This window comes from Seriola lalandi, unplaced genomic scaffold, assembly GCF_002814215.2.
Source record: "Seriola lalandi dorsalis isolate HSWRI2012SDOR001 ecotype SW California unplaced genomic scaffold, Sedor1 jcf7180002054885, whole genome shotgun sequence".
Lineage (NCBI taxonomy): Eukaryota > Metazoa > Chordata > Actinopteri > Carangiformes > Carangidae > Seriola > Seriola lalandi.
Genome location: NW_019525437.1, coordinates 1165821 through 1179045, shown reverse-complemented (window position 1 = coordinate 1179045; position 13225 = coordinate 1165821). Strand labels below are relative to the sequence as shown.

Genomic DNA, 13225 nt, shown 5'->3' with positions numbered 1-13225 from the left:
CCTCAAAGTTAAATCTGTGCTTCCAGACTCTCAGATGTCTCTCATCTGCTGCTTTTCACTTTCACATCATTGTAAACTGATTTATTTTTGAGCTGCTCTGAGTCTGGGGAAATTATGGTGAACATCGTCACTGTTTTCATACATTTTATGGACCAATCACACCGCAACTTTTTGATTAAAAATAAATTGAAATTGAGATTGAATTGTGTGGTGTAGTGGTCTAAACAGGCGCCCCATGGTTCGAGTCCCGCATCGGACGGCCTTTACTGCATGTCATTCCCCCTCTCTGCCTCCCCATTTCCTGTCTCTCTACTGTCCTGTCAAATAAAGGCATAAAAATTCTTAAAAAAATAATCAATAGATTAATTGATTACAAAGGTAATTCTTAATTACAGCCCTAAAGCTGATCAGAGTAATGTTGAAAGCAGTTCTGTTGTTGTGTGTTACATGAGACCAAAGTCTTCACTTGTGTTACTGAACTTTTAATAAAGTAATTTACTAATTAATCCGCGCACAACAATAACATGATTACATTTTTCTGATATGAATCTGTTGACAGTGATTTGAGTGTTCAATACATTGATTGTGAGATGCAGTTTATCCTCGGCTGCACAGTCTGTATATTTTCAGCTGCTCAAACAGGTGAGCAGTAGTTAGTAGTGAGGGATTGGGCATTTTCTAGTACGTGGAAAGATAATGATAAAACTGTTCTGTAGAAGATGACTGTGGGGTGAACCTTGTGCACTTCTGAATCACTTCTTTGTGCTTATTGTAGATTGTTATTGTCAGCAGTAACAGAAACCTGGTGTGTCGCAGGTGTGTGGGCTTTGGTATGCTAGAGGAGAGAAAAAGGTGGCAGTTTGCTTTGAGGCTACAGATTTTTTTTGGTTGTTATGACTGAAGTAATTTTTGTTGAATTCCTGGGGTTCATATTTCCTCTGTTTGTTAATATTTTTGTTAATAAATCTAACTTTTTGAGCTCACACACTCCGGCCTGCCGACCTGCTTTTTTGGAACATCCCTTAAAAAGTTTCCAGTGCCCAGTATTTCATCTGCCTTTTATATGTGGTGGCAGCTCTACGGTGAGTAAATAGTTGCTAATACAGTCACTGCTCAGCAACAGCTCCAGGTCTTCTGATAGGAGAGGTGAGACTGAGCTCAGGCAGCAGAGATGTAGCAACAGAGACGAAACACAGAGTGAAGAGAAACTTGTCATATCTTTCAGGTGCTGATCTGCAGGAACTACCGGGGAGATGTTGACATGTCAGAGATCGAGCACTTCATGCCCATCCTGATGGATAGGGAGGAGGAAGGAAACCTGTCTCCGATCCTGGCCCATGGAGGAGTCCGCTTCATGTGGATCAAACACAACAACCTGTACCGTATCTTTGACAGGTCCTCAGGGTCCTGGATCATCCTCTTTACAAAGTGCACTCTGAGTCACTGTGAGAATCAAGGTCTGTAAGAAAAGCAAACACATGTAATTCACCTAAAAGGATTTTTACTGAATCAGTTCAGAGTGAAACAGTCAGAACACATCAATAAAGGGCATCAAGGGAGTAATCTTCACTGGAAACCACAGGACACTTTGTAGAATGTTATTGTCCCTTAAATCTCTCAGTGTGGTCTGATCGTCCAGCTGCTGAAATCCAGATGAGAGAGAACAGAGGTGCTGAGAAACATGTTGGTGGAAGTTTCACCTGCAGCCACGACTCAAGGACAAAAATGATCCATAGATCATTTTATACATAGATATTTACAATCAGTCTTCAGTCTGTGACTGTTGATCAAATATAAGGCTGTAAAAAACTGTGTCAGTAATAATACAATGCAATATTTATTATAAAGTTTATGACTGAATGTAATTTCAAGTGCTGGTAGTGTATTTGTATTACATAGTATTTCTATTTCAGTTGTTACAACCACCTTCACAGTAATATGTTACTTGAAACAGCACTGGCATGTCTTCAGTTTGGTTGTTGTCGTTGTTGAAGACCCTCTGACATCATGTGCCCCCACCCCTCATGATGTCATGCTCTCTCTCCTATAGCTCTACAGGTGACTGTAGGTTTCCTGCAGTGACGGTGGTGTGGGGGCAGATGCATGTCACTGCTTTGCTTTTGCTTTACTGCAGCAGACACAGTTTTGTTTGTGTGTCTCAGTCTGCTGCCACTCTTTAACCAGAGGCTTCATGTATGTTTTATATCACATCCACGCCTGGTCGCTTGTCACCTTAACCACTTGCATCACCAGTTGTAGCCACGACTAAGAAGAACGCCTGTGTCTCCCTGGTTTTCTCTTTTCTCTATAAAATCATCCAGGTAAGAGTTATAAGCATTCAGAAAACAATATCAGAAACAGACCAGCAGAATGATCAATAATCAATCTGATGTGAATTTGTATCTTGACTTAGTAAGGGTGGGGTGGGGGTGGGGGACTTCCACATCCCCTTTAAGCCAATTTTTGTTTATTGAATTTTAAATGAATGAATGAAAATGAAATGATATGGCACATTTTTATACATTTGCTAAAGGAATACTGATACTGAATACTTTTCCAGCAAAGCCTTCCAGAAATTGTGTGTATGAACATTTTGCTAATGCGTGTTGATTTCTATCTGTTGACAGGGTAGCGGCACTGGATTTGCTAATATTCACTGATAATCAATAACAAAGTAACGAGGATGTTAATCAATATGTCTGTAACTGTCACCAACCTGATGTTTTCTTTGTCCAGCTGATGGAGAACCACAGTGAATCTGTTGATGAGTGTATCATGAACTGTTGGTTGTATTTGTACTGAATATCTTAGTGAAACCAGCGTCTGTGACTGGCCACATGATATAATGATGAAGAACCTTCAGCATATGAATGGATGAATGGCCTGACAGGAGCTCACAACGCAGTCTGTGTGTGGTGAAAGCGTCATTACACAATCAAAGTCAAAGTGATTATCAGACATTGGAAATCAAAATGTAAACATTAGCAACAGAATGAATGAAGATGAGCTGCTTCAGCACATGAAGAAAACTGCAGTCTGCTGAGTCAGCACCCCACTGATCACAGTAACAGTTTTTGGCCACTTAGTTATGGTGATTTGATTTAATTTACTTTTTATTTGGCATCAGAACAGTAACTTTTACAGAGGTACCGCTGTGGTGACTCTTTAAAATGCAGCCTGTATCTGTGGATGTTAATGTTTTCATGATTTTGATTGTGCCTGCATTATGGTCAGATCTAAAAATGCAGATTAAGTAGGCAGAGCTAGTGGACTTGGGTCTTGTGTGTAAAGGTCTCCTGTAGCATCGCTGCTGTATTTAATCAACTTATTTTTCCTTTGGAGAGGAGGTTTCGTCTATAGCCTTGTGTCCAGCTGTTTGAGAAGGCAGGAAGGGACGGGTGAGTTAGGTGACTTTTCAGCTTGCTGAGCTAGAATGTTACAGATGTTTACAGCTGCTGAGATCTGATCACAGTGTGGGCTGGACCATATAATCTGATCACATTTGAACGGCAATGTGTGTTGACACCTGCTTTAAAACAGATGCAGATCTGTGTCAGTTATACTTGACTTGTAAACCAACCTTCATGTGTAAAATGACGATGTGTCCCTCTGACTGCACACATCAGAAAAGCCAGTTTATGATTGGAGCCTTAACTGGACTGTGGCTTTGGTGCCGTGACGCACACAGCTCGTGGACACATGCTAACACTGTGTGTGTGTGTGATCCTGGCTTCGCAGGTCTTCTCTGAGTACTTCAAAGAGCTGGAGGAGGAGAGCATCAGGGACAACTTTGTCATCATCTATGAGCTGCTGGATGAGCTGATGGACTTTGGTTACCCTCAGACCACAGACAGCAAGATCCTGCAGGAGTAAGAAGCCTGGGACAGGTCACAGCCTCTGACATCTGCTGTTTCATCACACATGTTATGATCCTCGCCTCACTGCTGTGCTGGCATCTGTTTGTTGTTTGGTTTTCTTGTCTTTCTTATTAGTTATCAGAGTTAGAACTGCTCTGTGAGTCCTGGGTGATCAGTTTATCTAATCCGCTGTCCCCCTCTGGCAGATACATCACTCAGGAGGGCCACAAGCTGGACACCGGGGCCCCTCGTCCTCCCGCCACTGTCACCAATGCTGTGTCCTGGAGGTCAGAGGGCATCAAATACAGGAAGAATGAAGTCTTCCTAGATGTCATAGAGTCAGTCAACCTGCTGGTGAGAACACATATACATGCTTTTAACTACAGTACTATTAATGATGGTCATTAACTTAGGACTTGAATGCTCTCACTTCTCAAGTAACACTATTAGTCTTTTCTTTCACTTTCTAATGACAGTCAGCTCTACTTTGTAGTTAATGTAGATGAAACACTTTCTGTAGGTATTTCACAATAAAACCCTTCCGCAGGTACAAAATACATACTCCCACTGGTAGGCTTTTATTGTGAAACATGAACAGCTTAATATAAAAGTGTGGTTGTCTCCCTTGGATACATTTGATACACAGGTCTGTAGTGGATCTGTGGGCAGCAGCTGGTTAGTGATGGATAAGTTAATGTTAAGTTTACTGCATATTAAGTTTTATTTTTAAACTGAACAGTTCCAAAATATTTTTTTGTTGTTGTTTACAACACTTGTATTTTGTGTTGTATATATTTTAATATATAGCTCAGTTTACAGACAGTTTAATATGCAAAGTTACTTTAAAGTGTGTTGAGCATCATGTTCAGCACCATGGACAGCTGACGTGTGTTCACTCTCCTCTCAGCTCTGCTCCGTCCTGTAAAGATGAGCGTTTATCAAAACTCTGTCACGTTCGTATTTAGCTCTCATGACCCAGGAGCGGACACAGTCACTAAGAATATATAAAAGGTGTTTTGAATATGAAAGGGTTGTGGGCAGATGAATGGAGAGGGTGAGGCTGAGGCAGGTCAGGGCCGCACAGGTGAGGTATTGCCGAAGAGTGGCTGGAGTTGAACACAGACACACAGATCAAGGAGGCAGAGACACAAGGAGAACACAGGGAGAAAACAAATTCCCATCCAGGGCCGTGACAAACTCTCTTCGAAAGTGCTCCTCACTTCTAAGATCAGTCATTACTGTGAAACATGCCTGCTGCTCTTTATTATAAAAAATAATTCCAGCCCTGTCTTCAGCTATGATTTATAGAGTATCTTTTTTGAGAATCTAAAGTAAATACAAGACTGTTTTTACTGTTTTGTGGCAGGATTTTCAGATAACTTAATGATGCTGCTGCTGCATGTGACTGCCTGATTCCCTTTCTGTGGCTCTGCACACAGATTGACCATCTGTACTCATGTTTGATCTTTTAGTTTGTTCCTCAGATCAGGTAACTGTACTGACCACACAGCTGTGCTGGTGGAAGCTGTTATCAGTGCGGCTCGATCTGAGGACACATCTTGCCTTTATGACACTTCCGATTTATAGAAGCATTATAACCCTAACATCACCAAATTAATGTTGTTCAAATATTCATTTACTGATGAAACAGCATCTCCAGAGCAAAGTGTCCTGAGCTGGACTGGGTGTGTTAGATGTACTGTTGTACACCTAAAGCTCTCTCGCCCTGCTCCAGGTCAGTGCCAATGGAAACGTGCTGCGCAGTGAGATCGTGGGCTCCATCAAGATGAGGGTGTTCCTGTCCGGGATGCCGGAGCTGAGACTGGGCCTCAACGACAAAGTCCTGTTCGAGAACACCGGACGTGAGTAACTCAACCACTGGGAAACATGGATGAAATAAATCACTGCACACACTTTTAATTCTGTGTCTCTTCATCCTCTCTGTCCCTGTCCTCTGTCTGTCTGTGACTCCACTTGCTCCGTCTCGTCTTCAGGAGGAAAGAGTAAGTCAGTGGAGCTGGAGGATGTGAAGTTCCATCAGTGTGTCCGTCTGTCTCGTTTTGAAAATGACCGCACCATCTCCTTCATTCCTCCTGACGGGGAGTTTGAGCTCATGTCCTACCGCCTCAACACACACGTGAGTCAGCAGCAGCACATCACACACACAGATCGCCATCCTCACAAAAACACTGGGCCAATATGAAAACTGCTACATCTCCTCTTTGTCCTGTTTCTGCCGGCAGACAACAGAACTGAACTCCTGACTTAGTTGTTCTCCTGCTGCTGCTGTCAGACACTGAATTAACATAAAATAGAAATTTGATTGTGGCACATAAATCTGTCCTGACAAATGAAGAGCTGGATTTTTTCGGCAGTAAAAAGACAACGTTTTGAACACAGTTCTCTGATGGCATCAGCACACTGACTATGTGATGGTCTTTACTGAGACCACGAAGAGCAGGAGGAGACTGAACGAGGTCGTTTACCTCCCTCCTGCCTTTTATCTGACCATAGACGTGAACAACTAGTTTTTTCTGTGTGTGTGTGAAGTCAAGTCGAGCATTATATGCTACTCAGCTGTTCACGCCAGAAGCCAGAAGCGCATTTCTCCCTGCTGGTCAACAGATGATTCTGCTCTCTCTTAATCACACATAGAGCTGATCTTTATAATAACCTCATGGATTGATAACACAGAGCTTTAAATACATATTATATTACCTAAATTTGCATAGTCAGGTTTACAATGATATACTGAGGGGGACAACCTTTAGAAAAAGGGCGGGACATGTCCCCCCTGTCCCTGTTGCAATTTCCACCTATGCAACAATAGAGCAAAACAAAACCTGTTATGTTATAATGAGAATGACAATAACTACTACTACATGACTGCACACATTTTGATAAAAACTTTGTTGTAGGGAAGATAATCTTAGTGCAGTAAAACGTACATACATACATTACATATATACAGTGTAGGTGTAGTGGCATGTGAGGTATATGAGCATGGATAAATAGCAGCAAAGTCAAATAGCAGCAGGGTCTATGTGGAAGCCACTTTATGAGTGTGTGTGCAGCAGAGGTGATCAGTGTGTGTGTGTGTGTGTGTGTGTGTCTGTGGATGTGTGTGGGAGAGGGTCGGTAAGATAAACATTTTATATGAGCTTCTCTGACTACACTGTTTGATATGACGGCCGTGTTTCATGTCCTCAGGTCAAACCACTGATCTGGATCGAGTCAGTCATTGAGAAACACTCGCACAGTAGAATCGAGTACATGATCAAGGTAAAGTCCCAGTCTGCTCTTTACGGGGTCAAATAACATGTAGAGCATGAAGTATAACAGACTGTTATACATTCTCTTCATCTCTCCATCTTTTCCTCTCTCCTCCTCCTACAGGCCAAGAGTCAGTTCAAGAGACGGTCCACAGCCAACAATGTAGAGATTCACATCCCAGTCCCCACCGACGCTGACTCACCTAAATTTAAGACCACCGTGGGGAGCGTCAAGTGGATCCCAGAGAACAGTGAGATAGTCTGGTCCATCAAATCCTTCCCAGTACGTCAACCACTCATCTACTTTTCACTGACAATCAATACCTTGAATTAAAACACTGCATCATGACAGTGTTAGACATAGCGTGATTATCTTGTACAGACAGATTTAGAGTGGTCCTGAGTCTACCTGTTGGAAGATGACGTATCATCAGTTTATTCTTGCTTTCTGTACTGAACCCAGTGAATACACAGCTTAACCTGCTCCAATGTGGTTTCAGGGTGGTAAAGAATATCTCATGAGGGCCCACTTTGGCCTGCCCAGTGTGGAGGCAGAGGACAAAGAAGGCAAACCTCCCATCAGTGTCAAGTTTGAGATCCCCTACTTCACCACCTCTGGCATCCAGGTAAGAAACAATTTGTTCATCTTTGCTCTGTGAGTAGAGCCTGAATCCAGATGTTCAGAGGTCTTGTAGTTCCTCTGTAAAGCTGCAGATGTTTCTGGTGTTTGTATAAATGTGTGTGCAGCCACCGGATGGCGCTGTTGTAAAAGGAATACAGACAGAAGGAGAGTGCAGACAGTGGACACCATCAATGATCCTGTGTTATCCTGATGCTTCACACACACTCATTGCCTTTGGAAAAAGACTGAAATCCCCCCCCCCCCACAATCCGCTGCATAGTGTAACTCTGTGTGTGGGCTCCAGGCTGCAGCGTACAATACACCTGACGCAACGACGGATGAGCTACGAGCCAGTTGGTAGGAAACTGTACATTTCACCAGATGTGTCCAGAGGTTGCTCGTGTTTCCTCGCATGACAAAGACTGAACACACTTCAAAACGTTGAGTTGTTTCTGTTGTCACTAAGTGCAGGGTCTTGTGTGTGTGTGTGTGTGTGTTATGTGTGTGTGGTGCACGGTGCTCCAAGGTGTGTGAGAGTGCTGCCCCGCCCCTCACACACATGGTCAGAGAGAGAGATGCAGATGGACTTCTGAGCAGGAAAAAGTGAAAATGCATCATCATCAGAAATGATGATGATTGTGAATGTGGAAGAGAACTTTTTTGTTGCAACAACAAATACGAAAATCTATTTTCCCTCATTTCTTTAGCGCTGAGAGAGGAACTGAAATTTGTTGTGAAATGGAATGCGGCACAATAATTGTTTTCTCTTGATTATCTTGTTTTTATAATCTTTGGAGGCCAAAATTATAATCCAAAATAAAATTTGATTAATTGCCCAGCCCTACTCTTCACCAGTGACTGAACACAGGCAGTGGACACACACTGTAATAGACACAGTTAACACAGCGAGTGTAAGATATTTAAACATCAGAGCTCAACACACAGTCCCTGTATAGAGTTGAGAATAGAGTTGAATCCTAAAAATCTGCATCAGGTTTAATTTATACTTGTATGATATGAAATTAACTTGAGCTGCTGTATTGATTAAAATAGAGGCACATCTGTTCCATCTGACTGAAAAACATGGCTGAAATGCCTCCTGTGCAGACAATCTTTTAGTATGTACACACACATACACACAGACTTTCAACAGGTACTGTATGTTCAGACTGGAAGCGGTGGGAACAGCAAAGTGACCGGAAGTCATTCATTTTTTATGGAGGAAAAATTTATGTCCAGGCAACTTCATGGTAATGAGCTATGACGCGGTTTGGTGACAACCAATCATAATGTAGAAGTGATCCTCTCTAGAAAACACAGGAGAACACAATCGTGTAAACTCTGGTTCCCATCAAAAGTTTAGAAGATATATTTGTGGTTTTAAGAACCAAAAACCATCTCAGTGTAGTTTTACATCTCCTCTCTCAGGCTTCTCTCTGGAGCTTTAGTAACAGCAGGTCGGTGAGCCAATCAGAAGAGAGGAGGCTCTCAGCTTCTTTTCTGATTGGCTGACTGTTTTCTGAGTGATCCAATAAAAATATAGCAGATTTCAGGTAAACACTCAGAGGAACCAAATCCTGCAAACTTGGATGGTGGGTCAAGGTGAGCGGGGCTTGGCTGCTTTGTTGTGACATCACAAAGTTCCAGAAGTCCTGACGGCTGGTTTTAAGGTTCAGTTTCTGAATACAGGCTGTGTGCATTTCTCTGTGGACTGAGGCTTTGATACTTTCACAGTATTAATATAGAACCTAGACCTGATCTATAATCAAACTACACATGGACAGAGACCTTTAAACTATACGGAGCTTTAAAATATTTCATAGAATTAACTTAGACCCTGATTTTGGTCAGTTGGCACAAAGATGCTTTCTGAACAAACTTGCTAGCTGCCTTTTTAGTCTATGTCAGAGCGCCCACAAACTTCCCCAGCGTCCTCAGCAAAGCAGGCAGAGTGAATTTTGTCTCTCTCACTACTTTCGGTCTGAACTGACAGTCAGACACTACACAGCCATTTGCAGATACAGAAGGAAAATCACTTGTTTGCACAGTGCTTATTAACTTATCTTTGATACAAAACAGATAATGAAGATGCAGGGGTGCGCAGGGCAAGCTTGCAACTTTCGGCTGCTACGCACTCCACCATACCCTGATCACCAGAGACTGATACATGTAGGATCCTCTCCTCTCACATGCAACCTGTAGTGTTTCTGACAAAGTGAAGACCGGCAGAGATTTGTTGAATCAAAACACAGGAACATGACTTGATGTAACAGTTTTCAGTCTGGTCTGTTGTCTGAGTTTATGAAAGTCCCCTGTATGACATCATGGCTGTTTTTACTTCCTGAAAGCTTTGGAATTACAAGGTGTAGGTATAGTGTATCAGTGTAGGTATGCATGCCGTTTCAGCACAGCTACAGATGGATTCACAGTTTGATTGGAGCGGTTTAAAAACACTTGTGTGCAGCCAAGTAGTTGAGAGGCCTGAGAGCAGCTGAGCTGTGGGGCTCCACATGTCTGAGCTTCATCAGCGTACAGGAGTGCTGGTTCTAACCTGGAGAAAGAGCTGCACTGAGGCTTTGTAAAGGGGCAGAGCTCTGTATTGTTTGGGCTATAATATTTTATAGCCCCAGCAGCTGGAACCTGTGTCCTCTGGGTCATGCTTACAGCGGACGCACAATAACACACTGTTCTACTCACATTTTCTCATCCACTCTGTTTCTTTATCAGCAGGACTTTCAGTGTGTTAGAAGTTGATGTTGATGTTGCCTGAGGTAGCTCATCGTTATCTTTCAGCGTGTTTTCTGTTATTCCTACTGTCCAGTCATGTGATGGTCATCTGATAATGCAGTTGATAATCCAGCTTGGTAAATCACAGTGTGCGTCCTTGCTGAGTGCTGTTAACTTGAGCTGAACTATAAAATGCATTTCTGCACACAGAATAAAGACTGAGGATATTCTCCTGTATCCCTTAGGGCATTTTCAGACTGGGAATACATGACATTGCTGGCTTCATTTATTTGTTGAAGTTGGTCAGTTGTTCTCTGGTTGTTTAAATCTCCTGGAGTTTAAGCCTCTGATGTGTTGATAAGTTGATTTTGTCTCCGGATATCTCAGATAACTGACCAATGATAAAGACAATTGCTGAGCTTGAGTTTTGGGATTTGTAACAAAAAGCAAATCATCATCAGCATATGATTATATTCTCTGGTCCATGCCCGCTAATTTGCCTCCAGTGATGTGACTGTGTTTTATGGTTGCCTGAAGGGTTCAAGAGGATGTGTAAAAAGAAGCCGAGATAAAGGGCAGCACCCACGAAGTGTCTCTCTGTGGACTGGAAATGGATCAGAGGAACATCCATTAATCATAATCTTGGCCACAGGGAGTTTCATACCTTTATCCAATCCTTTATCCCAAATGATCTCTAAGGCCAATTCACTGCAGCACATGGAGCAGATATTCCTACTCTGACCTATTCAAGGCTTTTTCTGCATCTGGCAAGAAAAGGAAAGAATTTGACTTCAAGTGGTCTGGGAATATTACACAATATTTAGCAGCTGTCACATATTTAGATGAGAATATCTATTAAGAATAACAACCATCTCAAGCTCAGAGAGTAAGAACTGCTCCCGTCTGTGAGCTCGGAGCTTGGCTAGTAATTTACAGTCCACTCAGATTCATTTTATTCATCTGTATGATGCTCAATTCTCTGGAAGTTTAACCTTCAGATGATGTTAGTGGTGTTGGAGGAGGAGGGGAGAGTTATCTGTTCCTCTAAATTTCATGAACTTGAATGAATGAATTCAGTTTTTTACTAAATTAGACAAGTTTTTTACTTTAACTCTAAAGTCATTAGACATATTCATAGATTATTAAAGATATGATTCCTCTGTGATGCAGCAGTTATGGTTCCAGTGCTTCCTACAGTTTATTAGAGAAAGAAAACAATAAAAAAATGTATAAGTTGCCAACCAGACAGCAGCTTCAATGGTTTTAAAAGTATTAATCAGTTCATACTGAGTGTTTAATTTCAATAAACCCCAAATTCATACATTCATTCATTCAGTCTTTCTCAGATGTCAGGTCGTGGCCTCTAGAGAATTTTGTGTGGATCTAGGAAAATTCCAAATATGGCCAATGTGATTAATTAAATTAAAAATGAAATTATCTTAAATCACTAGAAAACATCATGTTGATATGAGTGGTTCTTGAAACAGGCCCATGAATGTAAACTGTCTGCTGTCAGTGTTCCCATCCATCACAGTGTGTTTCTGGATCTCAGCAGTCACTGTAGTGAGAACAATGTGGACATGACTGACAGAAATATGTGTCAGGACTAAAAGAAGAGCCGAGTTGTAACAAACCGGAACTAGTCACTTAATTGAAGTTCAGTGGTCGGGCTGTTTATGTGCTGCCCTGCTGGGTTTGGTTCAGGAGACTGGATAACAAGGCAGCCATTGTCTTTGCTGTTGGTTTAGTTTGAGTGTAATAATAAACTCCGGAGAGTCAGTTGTTGAGAGCTGAACCGCAGACCTCCACCAGGCCTCACTGTGAACCCCGAGCTACAGACGCTGCCTTCAATTAGCCCGGGCATTTTCATCGTCATGAACCCAGATCCACTTCTAACCCGGCCGCACTCACCTCACAGGCTCAACCTCAACTAATGGCACCTTGTAAAGACAGAGACAAGAGCAGAGGCGGGTGCCGGAGAAGCCACAGTTTTCTCAAAATAACTGTGTGGACTTGCATCAATGGAGACATCATTAGAGAGATGCTGCCATTAGCTGCTGTAAGGCCTGCTATTACTGAGAGATCACTGGTGATGAAGAGCTATTATGTGGCCTGAGGCAAGACCCCCAAGGTCCCTGCTAGTACCACACACTCACACACACACACACACACACACACACACACACACACACACATACACAAAAACAGAGGATGCCACAGAGACATGGTAGCTGCTCTGTGAGGGGAGCACTTCTGCAGGCAGCTGTTATTAAAGGGAGCACATTGTTAAAGTGTGTAAGCAGGGGTCTTAAACTCTGTGTGTGTGTGTGTGTGGGGGGGGTAGTAAGGTGTGGTGATGGTTAGGGTTTGGGGTTAAATGTTGCTGGTGCGATAGTGAACAAATGTCTATGTGCTCCATATTTATTGTGTGTGTTTCTGTCTTAATCATAGAGTGGTGAACATCAGCACATATCAAAAGGCAGTAAAATCACACATCTGAAAATCCTATTCCTTCAGATAATAGTTACCACAGCAGCTGAACGGCCGATCACTACTTAAAGGAAACTTTTGTCAAGTACAAGTAAAAATGTGCTCAGATATAAGTACAAAGTCAGTTAGTAGTACTGTCAGTGAATGTGCTACTGTGTTACATTTTTAAAAGGTGAGGGGTAAAACATACTAGAAAATTCCAGGGAAATTTTGAGTGCCACGGGGGCTACTGCCGGGATGAGTACATGATTTATTTC

General features: G+C 42.3%; 1 protein-coding gene across 1 annotated transcript in view; it reads left to right on the top strand.

The window, feature by feature from the left end:
* The window catches only part of LOC111671621 (AP-1 complex subunit mu-1), a 36600-nt gene that overhangs the window by 1010 nt on the left and 22365 nt on the right, over positions 1–13225 (top strand). The window contains exons 2-10 of the mRNA XM_023428755.2: positions 1226–1382; positions 2254–2321; positions 3739–3869; positions 4064–4211; positions 5593–5719; positions 5852–5994; positions 7068–7139; positions 7254–7412; positions 7630–7755. Of these exons, the coding sequence (XP_023284523.1) occupies positions 1226–1382; positions 2254–2321; positions 3739–3869; positions 4064–4211; positions 5593–5719; positions 5852–5994; positions 7068–7139; positions 7254–7412; positions 7630–7755 (1131 nt within the window). The remainder of the gene's footprint in view (positions 1–1225; positions 1383–2253; positions 2322–3738; positions 3870–4063; positions 4212–5592; positions 5720–5851; positions 5995–7067; positions 7140–7253; positions 7413–7629; positions 7756–13225) is intronic.